This window comes from Lontra canadensis, unplaced genomic scaffold, assembly GCF_010015895.1.
Source record: "Lontra canadensis isolate GAN:19392208 unplaced genomic scaffold, GSC_riverotter_1.0 scaffold104, whole genome shotgun sequence".
In the NCBI taxonomy this organism is placed as follows: Eukaryota; Metazoa; Chordata; class Mammalia; order Carnivora; family Mustelidae; genus Lontra; species Lontra canadensis.
In genome coordinates this window covers 4,980,346-4,998,113 of record NW_022631098.1, presented here as the reverse complement: position 1 = coordinate 4,998,113, position 17,768 = coordinate 4,980,346, and the positions used below count along the sequence as shown (strand labels likewise).

Genomic DNA, 17,768 nt, shown 5'->3' with positions numbered 1-17,768 from the left:
AGTATTGAGTATTGAGTATTTTGATACTCAAATATTTGATACTCAAATATTTATTTCTTTTTAAAATTTATTTTTGAAGATTTTATTTATTTATTTGACAGAGAGAGACACAGTGAGAGAGAGAACACAAGCCAGAGGAGTGGGAGAGGGAGAAGCAGGCTTCCCGCTGAGCAGGGAGCCCAATGTCGGGCTCGATCTCAGGACCCTGGGATCGTGACCTGAGCCAAAGACAGATGCTCAACGAACGAGCCACCCAAGCTCATACTGATATGAGCCTGATATTCAAATATTTAAAGGAAACATGGTGATGAGAAAAAAGTATCTAGAGATAAATATATATTTAATATCTTCCCAGAAATAAGGGAATATAGCACATCCCAGAAAAACAGGAAATGGGAAAAAGAACAATTCAATTAGAGAACTTGGAAACCAAAAAAATCTAACTGTTGAAATATAAACCTCAATCAGCTTGAGAAACTTGAAGTCTCAGCAATGGAAAACACTTTGAATCAACAGGATTTACCCAGAAGGTACCAAGGACTTTGAAACTGATGGTATAAGGAACTCTGAAAGTTGGTGTTAGTAAAGGTAAAATAAGGGTGATCAGGTGAAGGTGCCTTTTTTTTTTTTTTTTAAGATTTTATTTATCTGAGAGAGAGAGTACGTGAGTGGGAGAGACAATCTGAAGCAGATTCCACTCTGAGCGCAGGGCCTGACGCAAGGCTCGATTCCACGACCGATTCCACGACGGCAAGATCACAACCTAAGCTGAAACCGAGTCAGATGCTTAACCGACTGAGCCACCCAGGCGCCCCAGCTGAAGGTGTTTAAGAAGCAATTCAGTCCTGACATCTCACCTCTCCTTCTATGTAATTGGATGAATGCCCTGACTTCTACTCCAGGAGAACTCTGGAGGCTTAGCCTCTACTTTCTACAGAACGGTTTCTTTCTCTCTAAAAACACAGGGTTTCTAGAGGTAGGGCACTGTTGAAGACAGGGATACCACACTGAAAACAGGGATATTAAGCAAACATATGCATACTGGATACTGACATCATCAGCCTTTCCTCCCTCCGAAGCCAAAACTATGGCACTCAGGCCTTTAACTTTTCAGAAGAAGACTGCTAGAATATTCTCTTGGAACTCTGTCAATTCAAGAATAAAGGTACACAAATTGGGACTCTCCAATGAAAGAACACAATCAGACCACTCCTATAGTAAAACTCCGCTGACAAATCCCACCATTGGTTTAGTTTACAGTCAGCCTCTTAGTTCCTCACTGTTAACTAGGAATTTGCAACCAAATATGTCTGGTAAACATCTAAAGAAACAAACATAAGACATATACATCAAAACACACACTTGAACAGAAAAAAAAAAATCAACTTGGAGGGGAAAAAAACAGACTATGGCTCAGTCAGTTGGGCATCTGCTTTTGACTCAGGTTCTGATCCTGGGGTCCTGCGATTGAGCCCCATGTTGGACTCCCTGCTCAGTGGGGAGTCTGCTTCTCCCTCTCCCTCTGCCCTTCCCGTCTATTCATGCTTTCCTTCTCTCAAACAAAATCTTAAAAAAAGGGAGAGATAACATAAAGAAAATAGAATGAAATTATGGTTGTTCTCAGAGAGCTAAGACATTGTAGAATCATCAAATTTAAAAATGGGTATTATTTTAAAAGAAAAATGAGGGGACAAAATAAACTGCTAGATATTAAAAATATGATAGCAAAAGAATAGTTGGAATAAAAAGTTTATGAAATCTCCCAGAAAGCAGAGCAAAAATATAAAGACATGGAAAAGAGAAGAAAGAAAGAAAAGAAAAAAGAAAAGGAAAGAATAGAAGAGAAGAGAAGGTATGGATGGATGGATGGGCCAGAGGGCTGGCCCAGGAGAGTCAATATCTGAATAGTAGGCATTCATGAAAAAGATGACAGAGAAAATTAGGAAAGGAAGTCATCAGCCAAGTAATTCAAGGCAATTTCCTGAAACCAAAGGATATGAGTTTCTAGATTAAAAGGGCCCACCAATAATAGCCCAGCACCATGAAGCAAAATAGACCCATACCAAGAAATATTACTGTCAAACTTCAGAACACTGGGGACAAAGAGAAGATCTTAGGAGCTCACAGACAGAAAACAGTAATTCACAACAAAGGATCGGGATTCAGATCACTTAAAGCTTTTCAAAAGCAATCATGGAACTACAAGACAATGGAACAATGTCCTCATTATTCTGAAGGGAAATTATTTCCAACTTAAAATTCTATTCCAAGACAAACTATTGAGTTATGGTAGATAGGCTGTATCTCAGGACATAGAAGGTCTTGAAAAATTTACTCCAATACATCCCTTTTTTCAGGTTTCTGCTCAAATATATGTCAAAGAGGCTTTCTTTGAACATCTTTTTTTTTTTTTAAAGATGTTATTTATTTGACAGAGAGATCACAACTAGGCAGAGACGCAGGCAGAGAGAGGAGGAAGCAGGCTTCCTGCAGAGCAGAGAGCCCAATGTGGGGCTCGATCCCAGGACCCTGACGGCAGAGGCTTTAACCCACTGAGCCACCCAGGTGCCCCTCTTTGAGCATCTTTTAAGAAGAACTCCTCTTCACCCCCATCCTGGCTCCCTATCTTCCTCACCTTCTCTGAAACACTGACAGTTCCTGTTGTTTTAATCTCCCTGACCTGAAACACCCTCACTAAATATGAACTCCAAGAGAGCAAGGACGATGTTTACTGACATGGTCTGAGCACCCAGAACTCTGTCTGATACACAAATGACCCTCAATAAATAATATATTGCTTTGATGGAAATAATTTTTTTTTTAACACGAAAGTAGACCATGGACCAATAGCACATTGAGGCTATTTGTGTATGAGCATAAAATGCAGGCATTTTCAAAAATACAAGGTCTCAGAGGTCTCACTCAGAGACCTCTTTCTGAAAGCAGAAAAAGTATTCTCCCAAAGGGAAAGAAAAAGCCATTCCCGATGTGGACTACAGTTTTCCCATTTTATTCTAAGTAGGAAATCTCTCTTACCACCTTAATTAGCAGATAAAATCTACCTCTGGTTCTCCCCTTTCACAAAGAAGTAGCTTTCTCTGAATTAATTCAATCTTATTGAAATTCCTTAATAGAATGATTTACTTAATAGAAATTCATCCTAAAAGAAACAGAAAACACAGACCGCCAAAAGCCTCACATTAATAGAATTCAGCTGGGTACAGTTATGGCCAAGATCAGAAGAGCTGATGCTTCTCTCTCTCCCATCTCTGTAGCCTAGCTGCAGCTGGTGGACACGGGAGAAGCTCGCTGCTCACAGCACAGAATGGCAGCTCTGAACCATAACTAAAGGCAGGCTGCCAGGAATCAGCAGGAGAGAGCTGAAATGAAAATAGAAGTTAAGAGGAAAACGGGGTTGCTTTTCAGAAACTTGTCTATTCACTCGAGGCCCGTCATGCTTATATTTCCAAACATACGAAGCCTAAAAACAATTTAATTAATCCTCTGACAAATCCGTTTCATTTATCAAATGTTCAGAAACTAAACTTTGTGTCCTGAGATGTACAGGCGTCGGCTTTGTAGACCTGCACGATCTGCTGTGAACTCTCCCAGTACTGGCCGAGTCGCTCGCTCCTTTTTTTTCTTGTAAATCCCCAGCACCGTTGACAGTTTCCAGCACACAGTACTGAATACACTCATACAAACCCCCCCATTTTCAGGAGACAGTGAGGTTCAGAAATGCTATACGGCTTGCTCCAGGATGTTTATCCTAAAAGCTACATCTAGGACTATCAAACAGACCTTACTCTGGACTTTTCTTTTAATGTCTGACCCAATTTAAACACAGATGAGGGGGAGCGCAAGGACAACTTCTTGAATCATGACTCATGCTGGCTCTTTCATGCAGTTACCAGTTTCCCTTAAATGTCAGCCAGAGATTTACAAATAATCAATTAGATCTGACCTCTTTAAAGGTAATTACATGACACATGTCTAATAAATATTCAAAAGGACAGATCTTAAATTTTATATCCAAGAAGTCTCATTTTACCACATGATTCAACATCTGCATGCTCCTTCTGAAGAACCCACCATCTTAATCTCTTTCTACGTTGAGTCTACCGTCCTCACGTACGTGAAGGCAACCTTCAACTACATACCCACACCGGAGGTTACGTTCACCTGGTGGAGCTCCTAAGGCAGGTGATGTGGACGTGCCTGGAAAGGTAGGTGAGGCAACACCGTGCCACTTCTGTACTCACTTCAGAATTTATGCTGAAGGCACTGGGGAGCCACGGAAATTTTTTAAGCAGAGAACTGCACAGATTAAATCTGCCTTTTAGAGAGATCATTCTGACAGCAACATGGGAAGATGGGTTAAGAGAAAGACAAATCTTGAGGAAAGAGATGTGAGGCTGTTGAAGTAATTTAAGTGAGAAATTATCCAAAATAAAGCCACAATAGAAGAAATGACAGAAGTGACGGCAGCACTAGCACGCAGGCTAATAACCATAAAACTTAGAGTCATACTGGTGTTCTCAAGTGGGTAAAACCTCCAAAGCTTATTTAAACTCCTAAAGAAAGGCAAATGAACAACTTTTCTAACATGATCTTCATACTGTTAAGACAGTAACCAAAGGCCACAAAAATTGTCCCTCAGGTTCTCTGAGAAGCCAAGTGTCTAAAGGTATTCTGCCTAAAACAAAGCCCCTTTTCAATCACCCAGCCAGCATCCCAATAGGTTACCACTGAAAGGGAAATACAGGAAATGAATCAATAAACCTCAGGCACATGCTTGGCCTGGAAAGACACAGCAAGCCTATCAAGGAGCAGAAATTGGAAAACAAAGGCCCTGGGTAATTTAATTACCAGGCCGGAATCTGCTGACTACCGGTTTAATTGTTTGAACAGTGCCCAAATTGTCTGACGAGGTGACCACCCTAGGATTTTTGCACCGTTTACTACACGTGACCACACAACTATGAGAAATAGTTCTAAAGAATACAAGAATCTTGAATAACCTTCATCCATCACACCTATGATTCCAAAGGACAATTTTTAAAGAGTCAAAATCTTTTAATAAGTAACCCAAGGCTCTTTTGGGCAAATTCAATGACCATGACATATGCCGTGCTATCAGGACAAGGAAACCGTGTCCTTCAGAGATGAGCACCAACCGCCATATACAAAACGGGTAACAAAAACGTTTTTATGTGATTAAATTTGTATGTACTTATTTACCATTACTATCACAAAATAACTCTGAAAAAGCTGTTTTAGGGAGGGGTGGGAGTTGCAAGAAGAGTGTAACTGGAGGCCGATAACTAGCAGCAAGGACTCAAAACTGCTCAGTACACTGGAGCAAGCCAGTCTTCTCCCCTGGTTCAGTCAGTATTTCCTCATGCAGGTTTATCTCCTAAGAGTAAACCAACAGAAAACTCCTTTCAAAAACGGAACAAAGAAGTACCTGTGCTTCACCTGACAGTGTTTTCATGTTGGCTTCCCTGAGTGAACAAGGTACGTAAGGCTGAAGGACACTAACATTCAACATTCACTCAACAAGTGTTTAAAAGATGCCATATGCGGTGCTAAATCCTCAGCAGTTTATAAACTAGTAGAGATAAAAAGATACACATGAAAACTTTAAATAATAATGAAACGCAGCATGTAAAGTCTAAGATGAGTTGGATAGAAAAAAGAACTATAATGGTCTTATAAAAGAAAATGTAGACAAAATTAACTGAGAAAGACTTCATTGAAGAAACGGAACTTCAGCTAGGCCTTTGTAAAAAGCAAGATTTGAATATGTAAAGAACAAAGGGTTTTCTAAGGCTCTAGATCAACAGGAGCACAGATGTGGAAATTTACACATTTCTATTTTGAGAACCAATATGGAAATCAGCCTGGTTATGGGTTTTATGTCATTAGATTAGATTTGGTAAGAAGTCCACTGGCCAATTTTCAAAGTACTGAAGATAGGGGCTCAAATGCTTCCAATTTTCATGAAAGATAAAAAAGAATAGTTATACCACCAAAGTGGACAAAAGCATTACATGCTTTGCCTGGTTTTTGAGTTTTAATGACAACATTAAATTTACTGATATTTACTATCATAATTCAATTAATTGACATGCTTAAGAGGATAAAGGGAGGGCAGAGAAAAGAGTACTGTGCAAAGTCAGTAGGACAGAAGAAGCTTAAGATCAAAGACATGTAAGTACAGCGGAGTTGTTAAAAGCTTAGGCTCTCAAGTCAGATTATGGCTTCCAGCTTTGCTTATGCCATTTGCTTGCCTGCTTGCTCTGTGACTCGGGCAAAGGGCTCAACTCTTGTTTCCTCTATTGTAAAACGGAGATATTAGTAAGTCTCTATCTTGCAAGGTTTTTGAAAAGACAAAATGACTATAGTATGTTTATAAGACTTAGAACAACCCCTAGCACATGTAGGTGTTCAAGAAATGATCATCTTTATTGTTTTTAAAGAAAGGGTATGTGGAGTATAATCATGCTTGTTGGCCTTGATAAGAATCCTGGATTTCTTCCTCCTCTTCTTTTTTTTTTTTTTTTTTAAGATTTTATTTATTTGACAGAGAGAGATCACAAGTAGGCACAGAGGCAGGCAGAGAGGGGGGAAGCAGGTTTCCCTCTGAGCAGGGAGCCGGATAAGGGGCTCGATCCCAGGATCCTGAGATCATGACCTAAGCCAAAGGCAGAGGCTTAACCCACTGAGCCACCCAGGCGCCGCAAGAATCCTGGATTCCTATTCCCAAAACAATGGAAGCCCCTGTAAAGTTTTAACAGTTTCAGTCGAATTTTTGTTTTATAAAGATGCTTACATCATACCTCTTATAAGAAACCCCAAAGGAAAAATTTACTAACAAGAAAAGTTTTGCTTTGTAGAATAGATGTCTTTCTCTTAGAAAAAATTCTGTAAATGACTTTATCTCTTTTTCACCCTGAGAGCTAGAATGCTTAGAGCCAAATCTGAAGTTCTTAGGCCCTACTGCCTGCTAGCTATTTCCTTCTCTACCTCCCATGAGTATTTTCTACTCTTGAATACATTTTCTGATTAGTTTTTTCTTATTTATATCTCAGAATTACTGTTTTTGTATTATTCTTTAAAGGTATAATCAAGGTAAATTCTTTAAAGGTATAATCAACTGTTTATAAAATGAGGTGCGATCAAATGAACTGAACAGAAGTAAAGGGCATGAATGCCATAACCTCATAAGGCATGAATCACGCGCCGTAGATGCATTCCCAGCAGGCTACCGAAATCACTCTTTGGGTGTAAAGCGAGTCAGATGGAGCACGAGAACCAGATGGCACAGGAAACCTCTCTCTATGCAAAGCAGCAGCAGGTGAGAGGAGTGCAAAGACCTAAGGCCTTTCCTGAATTAGCAGGGCACGGTCAGGGTAACCAGTGCCAGGAGCAGAAGAGAACTGGAAAGTGGCAAGCTGCTGGGAAGTTATGTACTGGCTCCAGGTTGGAAGTCTGGTTTCCATATATGAACACTGTTTTCCCGAAAGACCTTCACCCTCATGTCCTTCAGGTGCTCCGCGGTCTTTCCTCTCAGCTTATGAGACCCCTTTGCTGCTTCACGTACTGCCCTCCTGAGCTTGGAGCTTCTGGTCAGCCATTTCAACTCTAACCTCTCTGGCCACAGCAACTCCTACATGCATTTGACCTTCTACTGTTTCAGTCCCCAACCTGGGTCATTCTTACTGCCCTACTTTTTCTCCTCCTGGGATGGAAAGCACGGATGACTGTGAGTCTACCGTGAACTCCCTCCCTGCTAATTACGGATGCTTTTATTCATCCCTTGACTATCACATGAGCACAACCAGCTGCTCTAAAACTTTCCCCGCACTACGGTGTCTAATGTACTGCTCTTTCCCTGATGTCTCATCTGCTACATTACATAATGAATTAAATCTATATTAACAAGCTCATCTTGCTTCTATTTTACCCCAAAGCTGCATCCTCAGCCGTGTCCTCAGCACCAGCTCTAATCCTCACGGCAGCTGCAGCTGTGCGCTACCTGCTCCGAGAAGGACGAACTCCTCTCTTCTAAGCTAACCGTTCCCTCTGTGCTTTTGATTCCATTATCTCGTCTGCTCTGGGAGCTTATTTCACCAACCATCGTTTGCTGCCTATATTCTTTTCTTCTCCAGCTTCCTCAAACACCAAGACCACCACCAAAACCAAAACCTTGACACAATATTGAATTCTACAGACCCTGGTTATCCCTCAATTCTTTCTTTCCACCCTTCCTTCCATCTTGAAAACCTCCCAAATACTTTTATTATAATACCTTTCTTCCTGTCCTCACTATCCATGTGTCTATTAACTTCTTGAAATCTGGCTTTATCTCCCAGTGTATTGCAAAGTATTCTCTTCAAAGTTAGTGGTGATCTGTTGATAACCCAATACATAGCCCCCACACTCCAAGCAGTCTCCCCGCCCCCTTGTCTGATCAGGACAGAAACCGTCGTTACAGCCCAAGAGTCTACTCCACCAACTACACTTCTCCACTTCTTAAGAAGGCATAATCCAAACTCACTTCTTAGCCGCCTTCTCACTGAGATTTCATTACTAATTACAGCTTTACTCATCACTTCTATGCAGATAATCTCAACTCTATACTCTTACTAATAAATTTTCTCTTACAGAAGAGGATTTACTGAGGTTTAATTTACATATAATAAAATGCAAATTCTTAGGTGGTTACTTAAATGAGATCTGAAAATTGTATACTCTCTATAACTACCACTCAAAATAATAATAAAAAACATTTCCCATCAGCCAAGATAGTTTCCTTTGGCCACCAGTCAATTCTTCCCAGCCTCAGAAAGAGTGAAGAGACAACCACTTTCCAATTTCTATCACTATGTATTTGCATTGCCTATTCTAGAACTTCACATAAACATATCCATACAGTATATACTTTTTTGTGTCTAGCTTCTTTCACTGGGCATAACGTGTGTAAGATCTGTTTATATTGCTGCATGTGTGAGTAGTTCCTTCCTTTCTACTGCTGTGTTGTCTTCCCTTCTACTGCTAAACCACAGTGCGTTTTGGATACATTCTGTTGATGAACATTTGGGTTGTTCCTGACTATGAAGAAACTGCTATGAACATTACTATACAAGTTGTTTTCTTGTTTTTTGTTTTTAAAGATTTTATTTATTTATTTGACAGAGAGAGAGAGAGAGAGAGATCACAAGTAGGCAGAGAGGCAGGCAGAGAGAGAGGCGGATGAAGGCTCCCTGCTGAGCAGAGAGCCCGATGTGGGGCTCAATCCCAGGAGGACCCTGAGATCACGACCTGAGTTGAAGGCAGTGGCTTAACCCACTGAGCCACCCAGGTGCCCCACTATACAAGTTGTTTTACAGACATTTGTTTCCACTTTCCTTGGGTAAATACCTAGGCACTGAATAGCTAGGTAATAGGTAGATGTCCATTAAACTTGGTAAGAAACTGAGAAACAGCTCTCTCAAATGGCTACACCATGTTGCACTCCCACCAGCAATGTGTAAGAATACTAGCTCATAACCTCATTAGCATTTAGTACTACCAGCCTTTTAAATTTTAACCATTCAGGTGGATAATGTAACGTTATCTCATTGTAGTTTTTAGTTTATATTTCTCTGATGACTAATAACAATGAGTAATTTTCATGCATTTATTTGGCCATTTATATATCTTCTTTTGTGAAGTGTCTGGTTCCAGTCTTTTGTCCATTGTTAAACTGGGGGGTAGTTTTTTTATTGCTGAATTTAAGTTCTCTTTTGAATGGTGTCTGCTTTCCTATCTTTAACTGCCAACAGGTCATATCAAAATAAATGTCCCGCTGTTATCTCCAACACCATACTTAAAATCTAATTTATATTTTTCTAGTTGGGAACCTGAACTCCCTCTTGCTGTCAACCACATTACAAATATTCTTTAATCACGTTTGCTTTAAATCCTAACTCTTGACATTCTCCTCTTGACAGTAAGAACTCCTGAGAGGTGGTAGAGTAAATTATTAACAAACAGGCTCTGGGATTTCAAGGCTCAAATTCAGACTCTGCCACTTACTGGCTGTGTGACTTTGGACAAAGTGCTGAATCGTTCAGTGCCTAACTTCTAAGGTTTTTGTGAGGTCTCAACAAATAAATCATAAAAAGTACTTTAAGTAGTACCCAACACAAAGGGAATGCTTAAGAAATATTACTTGTTATTTTTAGAACTAGAAATGACTTTTGCTTAAAATCTTTTCTCATGACTCCAACAAATAACATCTAATCTAGGCATTTAACCTCTTATCTCTAGACAATTAAAACAGTCTACTAAATGGCCTCTTTCCTTCTCTTCTAATTCAAACTACCACATCCCTGCTGGATTTATCTTTCTCAAAAAAGTCTTTATACACATCACGGCCTTTGGCTCTCAGATGCCCACTCCAAGAAATAATCCAAACCCTTCGTCCAAACACTCAAGGTCTCTCACAATTGGTCTTTATACACCTCTCTTAAGATACATCTCTTACAGGGGCACCTGGTGGTGGCTCAGCATCTGTCTTCAGCTCAGGTCATGATTCTGGAGTCTGGGGATGGAGCCCCGCATGGAGCCCCGCATGGAGCCCCGCATGGAGCCCCCATGGAGCCCCCATGGAGCCCCGCATCCAGCTCCCTGCAGTAGGGCTGGGAGTCTATTCTCGCTCTCCCTCTGCTCCTTCCCCCCTTCCCGCCCCCTTACGGGCTCATGCTCTCCCTCTCACCCACTCTCTCTCTCAAATAAATTAAAAAAAAAAAAAAATAGATACACCTCTTACAGATAGGACTAGGGAAAGAATTAAAAAACTATTCAAAAGATTATGCCTAAAATAGAAAAAGCCAGCAGCAGCGATACAAATATTTTACTTAGGGAAAAGGAGGTAAATCTGATCAGCTAAGAGAAGTGAAAGTGGTTGCTTCTGAGGAAGGGAAATGGGGGTGGGGAGGAGGGTGGGGAACAGATCTTGTTTCTAACAAACCTTGCAGAATTATTTGACTTTTTACACTGGTACATTTTAAACTTTTTTAAAAATAAAAACTTGGAAGAGAAAATTATAGACCAAGAGGGACAGCAAAAAAAAAAAAAAGAAAGAAAGAAAAGAAAAAAGAAAGACGAAAACTTGATTACTAAATGGATAGCATAATGTGAGGTTTGGTGGTCCACACCTAAGGGTCATCCATAGATTTCTGGGAGGAATAGTTGGGCACATCGTTTACTGAGAGCAGCTACCCTACTTGCAAATGCAAGCGTTTGGATTTTATCCAAAAGGCAATGGGAGGTGAAGGTTACTGAACACAGTAGTAATATAATAAAATACAGTATCTGGGGAAGCTTAAGCAGGAATTATATCAGAAATGTACTTGCTTGGAAAAGAAACAGGGATTGGTACAACATGCGGTCTTCATAATTGAGACATGAGGTGATGAAAGCCTAGATCAGGGTGATGACTGTGGAAACAGAAGGATTTAATTTCAAGTCACTTTTTCAAGAACACAGGGTATGCTTTGCTGGCCAAGTAAATATGAAACTAAGGTTAAAAAAAAAGGAACAGAACATGAAGTAGGCACTAAAGGAATATGTGTAAAGTATAATAAAGAGCAATTCCAAGGTTATAAACATAAAATGTAAATTTTTATGTATAGTTCTTAATACATAGTTCAACACTATTTATGTGGTTCTTTCTCATCTAAGCCTCCAATTGACTTAAAACATTTTTGGTTCAGAATTCACTTAAAATCTTATATATATTTTTCACTACTTGATTAATGTTTCATGGACTGCATTTTTTCACTTCTGTTTTACTTCCTCGTGGGCTTCGCATCAGAAACTGCCTGGCTACCAAGACTCTTCTTTGCTTGTACCTACCTGAGTCTACAGTTTACTTTGTCTAAACTTTGACATGCACCCTAGATATTTTATGTTAAATATAAACTACATACACATAAAGATCCCAAAATTATATTTCAATTTCTATAAAACAATGTGATCCAAAGCTTTAACATTAAAAATCTTGGCAAGAAAGAAAATTTAGAATATTCCATTTTCACAGAAATGACATCTCACAAGTAATAGCCATTTCTAGTTTACTCATAAAACTATAGCTTCAAGCTTTAAAAATATTCCATTGGGTAAAGACTTAACCTCTTGACTCCACTGCTCTTCTCAACTAACTTCTCTATTTCTATGTCCCTTTTTGCAGTAGAAATCCTTATAAGGATGGTCTACTGCCTCTCCATTTTTCTTCTCTTATTTTCTGTTAAAACCCTTCTATGTAGCTTTTGGCCCACTCACTCCACCAACACCGCTCTTACCAATGGCCAAAAACAATGGTCAACTGTCATTCTTCATCTTTCTTGATCTATCCATCTGACATAGATGTTAATTCACACCACCCTCCTGACAACACTTTCCTCACTTGGTTACCAGAACGCTGCATTCTCTTGTCTCCTTTGCTGGCTCCTCCTATTTCCCCAAGCTTTTAACGTCTAAGTGCCTTAGGGATAGGACATTGGTCTTTTCCCCAATCACACTCACTCCTTAGGTGGTCTTCATCTATCAAGAAATCCTACTGATTCTTCTTTCTCTCTCTTTTTTAAAGAGAGAGTGAACAGAAGAAGGGGGCTGGGGGACAGAGGGAGAAAGAGAATCTTAAGCAGGCTCCACGCCCAGCATGGAGCCCTATGTGGGGCTTGATGTCGTGACAGAGATCAAGACCTCAGGAGAAATCAGGAGTTGGATGCTTAACCTACTGAGCCACCCAGGCGCCCTCTACTGATTCTTCTTTCACAACATATGTCTGACCATAGCACTATGTGCACTGCTCCTACCCTGCTGAGCCATCATCCTCTCTCACTAGGACTACTGCAAGTGTCTTACTGGTCTGTTTCCACTCACTACAACCTATTCTCAACACAGCAGCCAGAGTGGGGCTTTTAAAATGTCAAATTAGATGCGATCACTTCTTTCCTCAACCCCCTCTAAATGGTTCCCTTATTTTATTTAAGGTAAGAGCCAAAGTCCTTATGATGGCTTACAAAATCCCCAAATCTGCCCCACTCCTGCTTGCCATTTGCCTTTCTGACCTCATCTCCCATTCTTCCCTGCACACTCTTGCTCTTCTCTCTTGCCTGCCTGTCTTTGTCCATGCTGGCCTCCCTGCTATTCCTTGAACATACCAAGCAGACTGATGCTTCAGGACCCTTGCATTTACTTTTCCCTCTCCCAGGACAACCCTCTCTCTCTCATATCTATCTGACTGTGCTTTCCAGTCTTTGCTCAAATGTCTGTGTGGCCTTCCCTGACTGCACTGTAAAAAACTTACCTACCTCCCAACTCCTCCCTTTCTTGTTCTAGCTCCATACCACTTACCACACCTTATGTACTATATAATTCACTTAATTTCTTTATGGTCTCTCTCCACACACCAGAATGCAAAATTCATAACAGGGATTTTTGTCTGTTTTCTTCTTTGTGGTATTTCTACCACACAGAAGAGTATGTAATACATAACTCGTTTTCAGTAAAGATTTCTTGCAAAACTGACTAAACTGAATGAACGAGCAAATGTAAGAAAGAACAGGAAAGAGAAAAAGGAAAAGAACAGAAGACAGAAAAAAGGAGAAAGGAAAAGGAAAGGAAGAAACTTGCCCAAGTAATGCAAGCAGTACAGTACAGCCAGCATGGTAAGCCAGCTTTGATTGGCATCAAAGTCCATACCATTCCACTGTAGCATCAGTTAAGAACAAATATTCTGAACAAACATCTTAAGAATTTAAATATGCTCAATAAGCAGTAGCATAAAAAAGAAAAAAAAAGTTAAAAAGGCAAGATATCTTTCCTGAAATACAATTAGAAAATGATTAAATCAGAACTATTTTAGAATTCAACTTTAAATAATACAATTCTCAAAGCTACAGAAGTACACACGATTATTTTTGTTAATTTTTAGAAGGATTTTTATTTAATTGTCAGAGAGAGGGAGAGAGAGAACACAAGCAGGGAGAGCAGCAGGCTCCCCACTGAGCAAGGAGCCTAATGCAGGACTTGACCCCAGGACCCCAGAATCATGACCTGCGCTGAAGGGAGACGCTTAATGGACTAAGTCACCTAGGCATCCTCAATTCTTTCTTTTAAAACAGCTAAAATTAAAGATAATTTTGATAGGATTGGAGATTTCTGTTTTCAACCAAGATAGAGTAACAAGGATTGAATTTACCCTCCCAAAACCACCTCCACAACAAATAAAAGACAAAATATATGAGCCATTGGTTTACAGTACACTGAACATCAGGCAAAAAAGAAGAGTGATCCCTGAGAGGCAGGAAATAAGTGAAGTGAGACCCATGAGTACCCTCAACTAATACCTTGAGAGAGGGTGTAGGCCACAGGTTAGGGAAGAGAGACATAGGCAGAGCCCACCAGACGTCCCTGAGTTGAGGAGATAGAGCTGAGAGTCTAGGGAGAACAAGCTGAACAGAGGTAGCAAAACAGTGTACCAAAGAAGAGAGAGGGACACGAAGTACAAAGCTTTGATCTGTGAGGGTCCCGCTTGAACATCCAGGAGAGTACTGACTGGCACATGTGTGTGAGAAAGCTACCTGAGACCAGAAAAGGAACCATCTACGAGGATTAGAAAAAACACCACTGACTGTTCCTACTGACCAGGCTAAAAAAGCCCCAAATTCACGGGGCATTGGGTAGAGTACTCCGAAGTGGGAAATGATACCTACACTGGGCACTGCTCCAATTATAAAAGACTCAAATGATACAAACTGTTTCCAAGTAACTTAACTGTGTCCCAGATCAAAGCTCAAGAAGAGGTACAGGAATACAAATGTATGTACAACCAGTAAGGTAAAACTAACAATGCCTGACATCCACTCAAAGACAAGTAGGCATGTAAAGAAGCAGGAAAACCTGACCAAAACTTGGGAGAAACACAAACAGTTCAAAACTGATGCAGCAGTGACAGAGTGATCAGAATTAGGACATTTCAAGTTACTAAAACTGTATTCCAGATCTTTAAAAAGATAACTAAAGACATATTGGATATAAAAAAGAAAAAAAAAGGCCTTAAGTTTACAGAGCAGAAAACTGCAATGTCTGAGACGTGAAGTACACTGGATGAGATTAATGGCAAATTAGACATTGAAGAAAAGATGCTAGGACTTGAAGACCTACAAATAGGAACTATCCAAAATGAAATACAGAGAGACAAAGGAACTTTTTTAAAATGGAAAAAAAAAAAAATCACTGAGCCATAGAACAATTTCAAACAGTCTAATATACATCTAATTGGAGTCTCTAAAGAAGATGAGGGGGGTGGGATAGAAAACTGATCAAGAAAATAATGGCTAAGAATTTTCTGGATTTGATGGAAGCTATACGTTCCCCGATCCAGGGAGTCCAGAGAACAGAATCATGAAGAAAACCACACAAAGACAGATCATAACCAAATTGTTGAAACCAGTAATAAACAGAAAACTATAAAAGCAGCCAGAGAATCAAGACACATTATATGCAGAGAAATAAAGAAAAAGATGACAGCAGGTTTCTTCTCAGAAATACGGAATGGAGCAACATCTTTAAAGTACTGAAAGAAAAAAAAAATCCAAGTTAGAATTATATACCCAGGACAAATATCTTTCAAAAACAAAGATTTTTAGACACACAAAAGCGGAAAGATGTCATCACTAACAGACCTGATTTGCAAAAAATGCCAAAGAAAATCCTTCATATGGAAGAAAAATGACACCAGATGAAGGTATGTATCTACACAAAGAAATGAAAATGAAATTGTGCATCTACATTTAGGGATGCAGCAATGATATTCCGCTCATAAATATGTAAGATTTTAAAAAATATTGAAAACTCTCTGCAAAACATAATCAACTTTTCTTTTTTTTAAAGATTTATTTATTTATTTGACAGACAGAGATCTACAAGTAGGCAGAGAGGCAGGGAGAGAGAGAGGAGGAAGCAGGCTCCCCACTGAGCAGAGAGCCCGATGTGGGGCTCGATCCCAGGACCCTGGGATCATGACCCAAGCCGAAGGCAGAGGCTTTAACCCACTGAGCCACGCAAGCGCCCCCATAATCAACTTTTTAAACAAAAGCAACAATACTGTATTTTGTATTTTATAAAACAGACATAAGTAAAATGTATAACAAAAACATAAAGGCCAGGAGGTACAAAGTAATGGTATATTGTCTTAAGATTCATGCTATATGTGACGTGGTGAACGATTACTTGAAGGTAGACTATAAGTTAAAGACCAGTACATGAATGTTCAGAGCAATTCATGTGTAACAGCCAAAAACAGAAACCAACCCACATATCTATTAACACATGAATGGATAAACTGGATATATTCATACAATAGAAAGCCATTTACAATAAAACTACTTAGCAGTGAAAAGAAATGATATACTGGTACATACAACAAAATGGATAAATCATAAAATACTTACACTGAAAAATACTGGACCCTCCCCCCCCAAAAAAGAGTATATATTGTATGACCACATTTATATAAAACTCTGCAAGACACAAACTCAGAAAACAAATCAGTAGTTGCTTGGTGGTGAGGTGGGGCAAGAGAGATAAAAAGAGGAAATTATGGATATCTTGATGGTGGCGATGGTTTCTTTCATGTGTGTGTGCGTTATGTGTGTGAAAATGTATTAAGTTGTACACATTAAATATGTGCAATTTACTGCATATGAATAATTCCTCACTAAGACGGTTTAAAACGCATTCTGGATTTAAATGTTCAGGTTAAAAACCTGGAAAGTGGTTAAGACTACCTACAGTGTTCTTCTGGCTCTACAAGAATGAAAATAAAAGAGATGAACAAAATATTTGTAATTTTTGTAAGGGTTAGAATGGATCACAGAAACCAATTAATCAAAACCTTTCCTTATTAGAGATAAAGAAACCAAGTCCCCCAGGGCTGCAGTGACTTGCCCGGGGCCACACAGCTATAGTCAGTAGCTTACTGAACTGTATGAGCCACAACAGCAGGGACCAGGTTATTTAGGTCACCATTACATCCCCTAAACCTACAGCAATGCCTGGGACATAGCACGAACTCAGTAAGTATTTGTTGACTGTATTTCCCCTGGAAGGAAAGGTAAAAAATGAAGATAAAAGGAAAGGCAAAAGGAAAGAAAACCCCCCTTGCAATATGACTGCAAGTTTCTTCCATCTGGAATTCTCCCATCTCTCTCACACAGAGGAGGGAATTAAGCAATAGCTTTAACACATCAACATCATGAATACAAGAAAATTATATTCCTTATCTTTGTTTTACTGAGTATTTTATTATATTCTAATGTTTAAAAACTTCTAGTTCATGTTGCCAACTCTTAAACAAGCAGGAAAATCAAGAGGAAATACTTCATTCATGAAGATTAGTGACAGTTTCAAATTAAAAACAAATTTAAAGAATAGAGAAATACTTACCAAAAATTTCTCCATTTTTGGCATATTCTGTCACAAGGTACAACATATTTTTGGTCTCCATTACCTATTGATAAATAATTCCATATTAGTCCGATAGGAAAGGACTGCAATTCTAGTCTACTGCAATTCGAATTCTATGAAGTTACTAAATAAAACTACTAATAAAAATACCAAATTTATGAATGATTCAGCAGGTGGCTAAGTTTACAAGACTGACAATACCCTTCTACTAACACTTTTGTGAGAAATCTTGGTCCTCACTT

At 39.4% G+C, this 17,768-nt stretch overlaps 1 protein-coding gene across 2 annotated transcripts in view; it reads right to left on the bottom strand.

The window, feature by feature from the left end:
- Positions 1–17,768, bottom strand: part of SIK2 (salt inducible kinase 2) — a 124,252-nt gene that overhangs the window by 83,349 nt on the left and 23,135 nt on the right. For both annotated transcript variants that reach the window (XM_032838435.1, XM_032838436.1), the window contains exon 3: positions 17,506–17,569. In XM_032838435.1, coding sequence (XP_032694326.1) covers positions 17,506–17,569 — 64 coding nt within the window. The remainder of the gene's footprint in view (positions 1–17,505; positions 17,570–17,768) is intronic.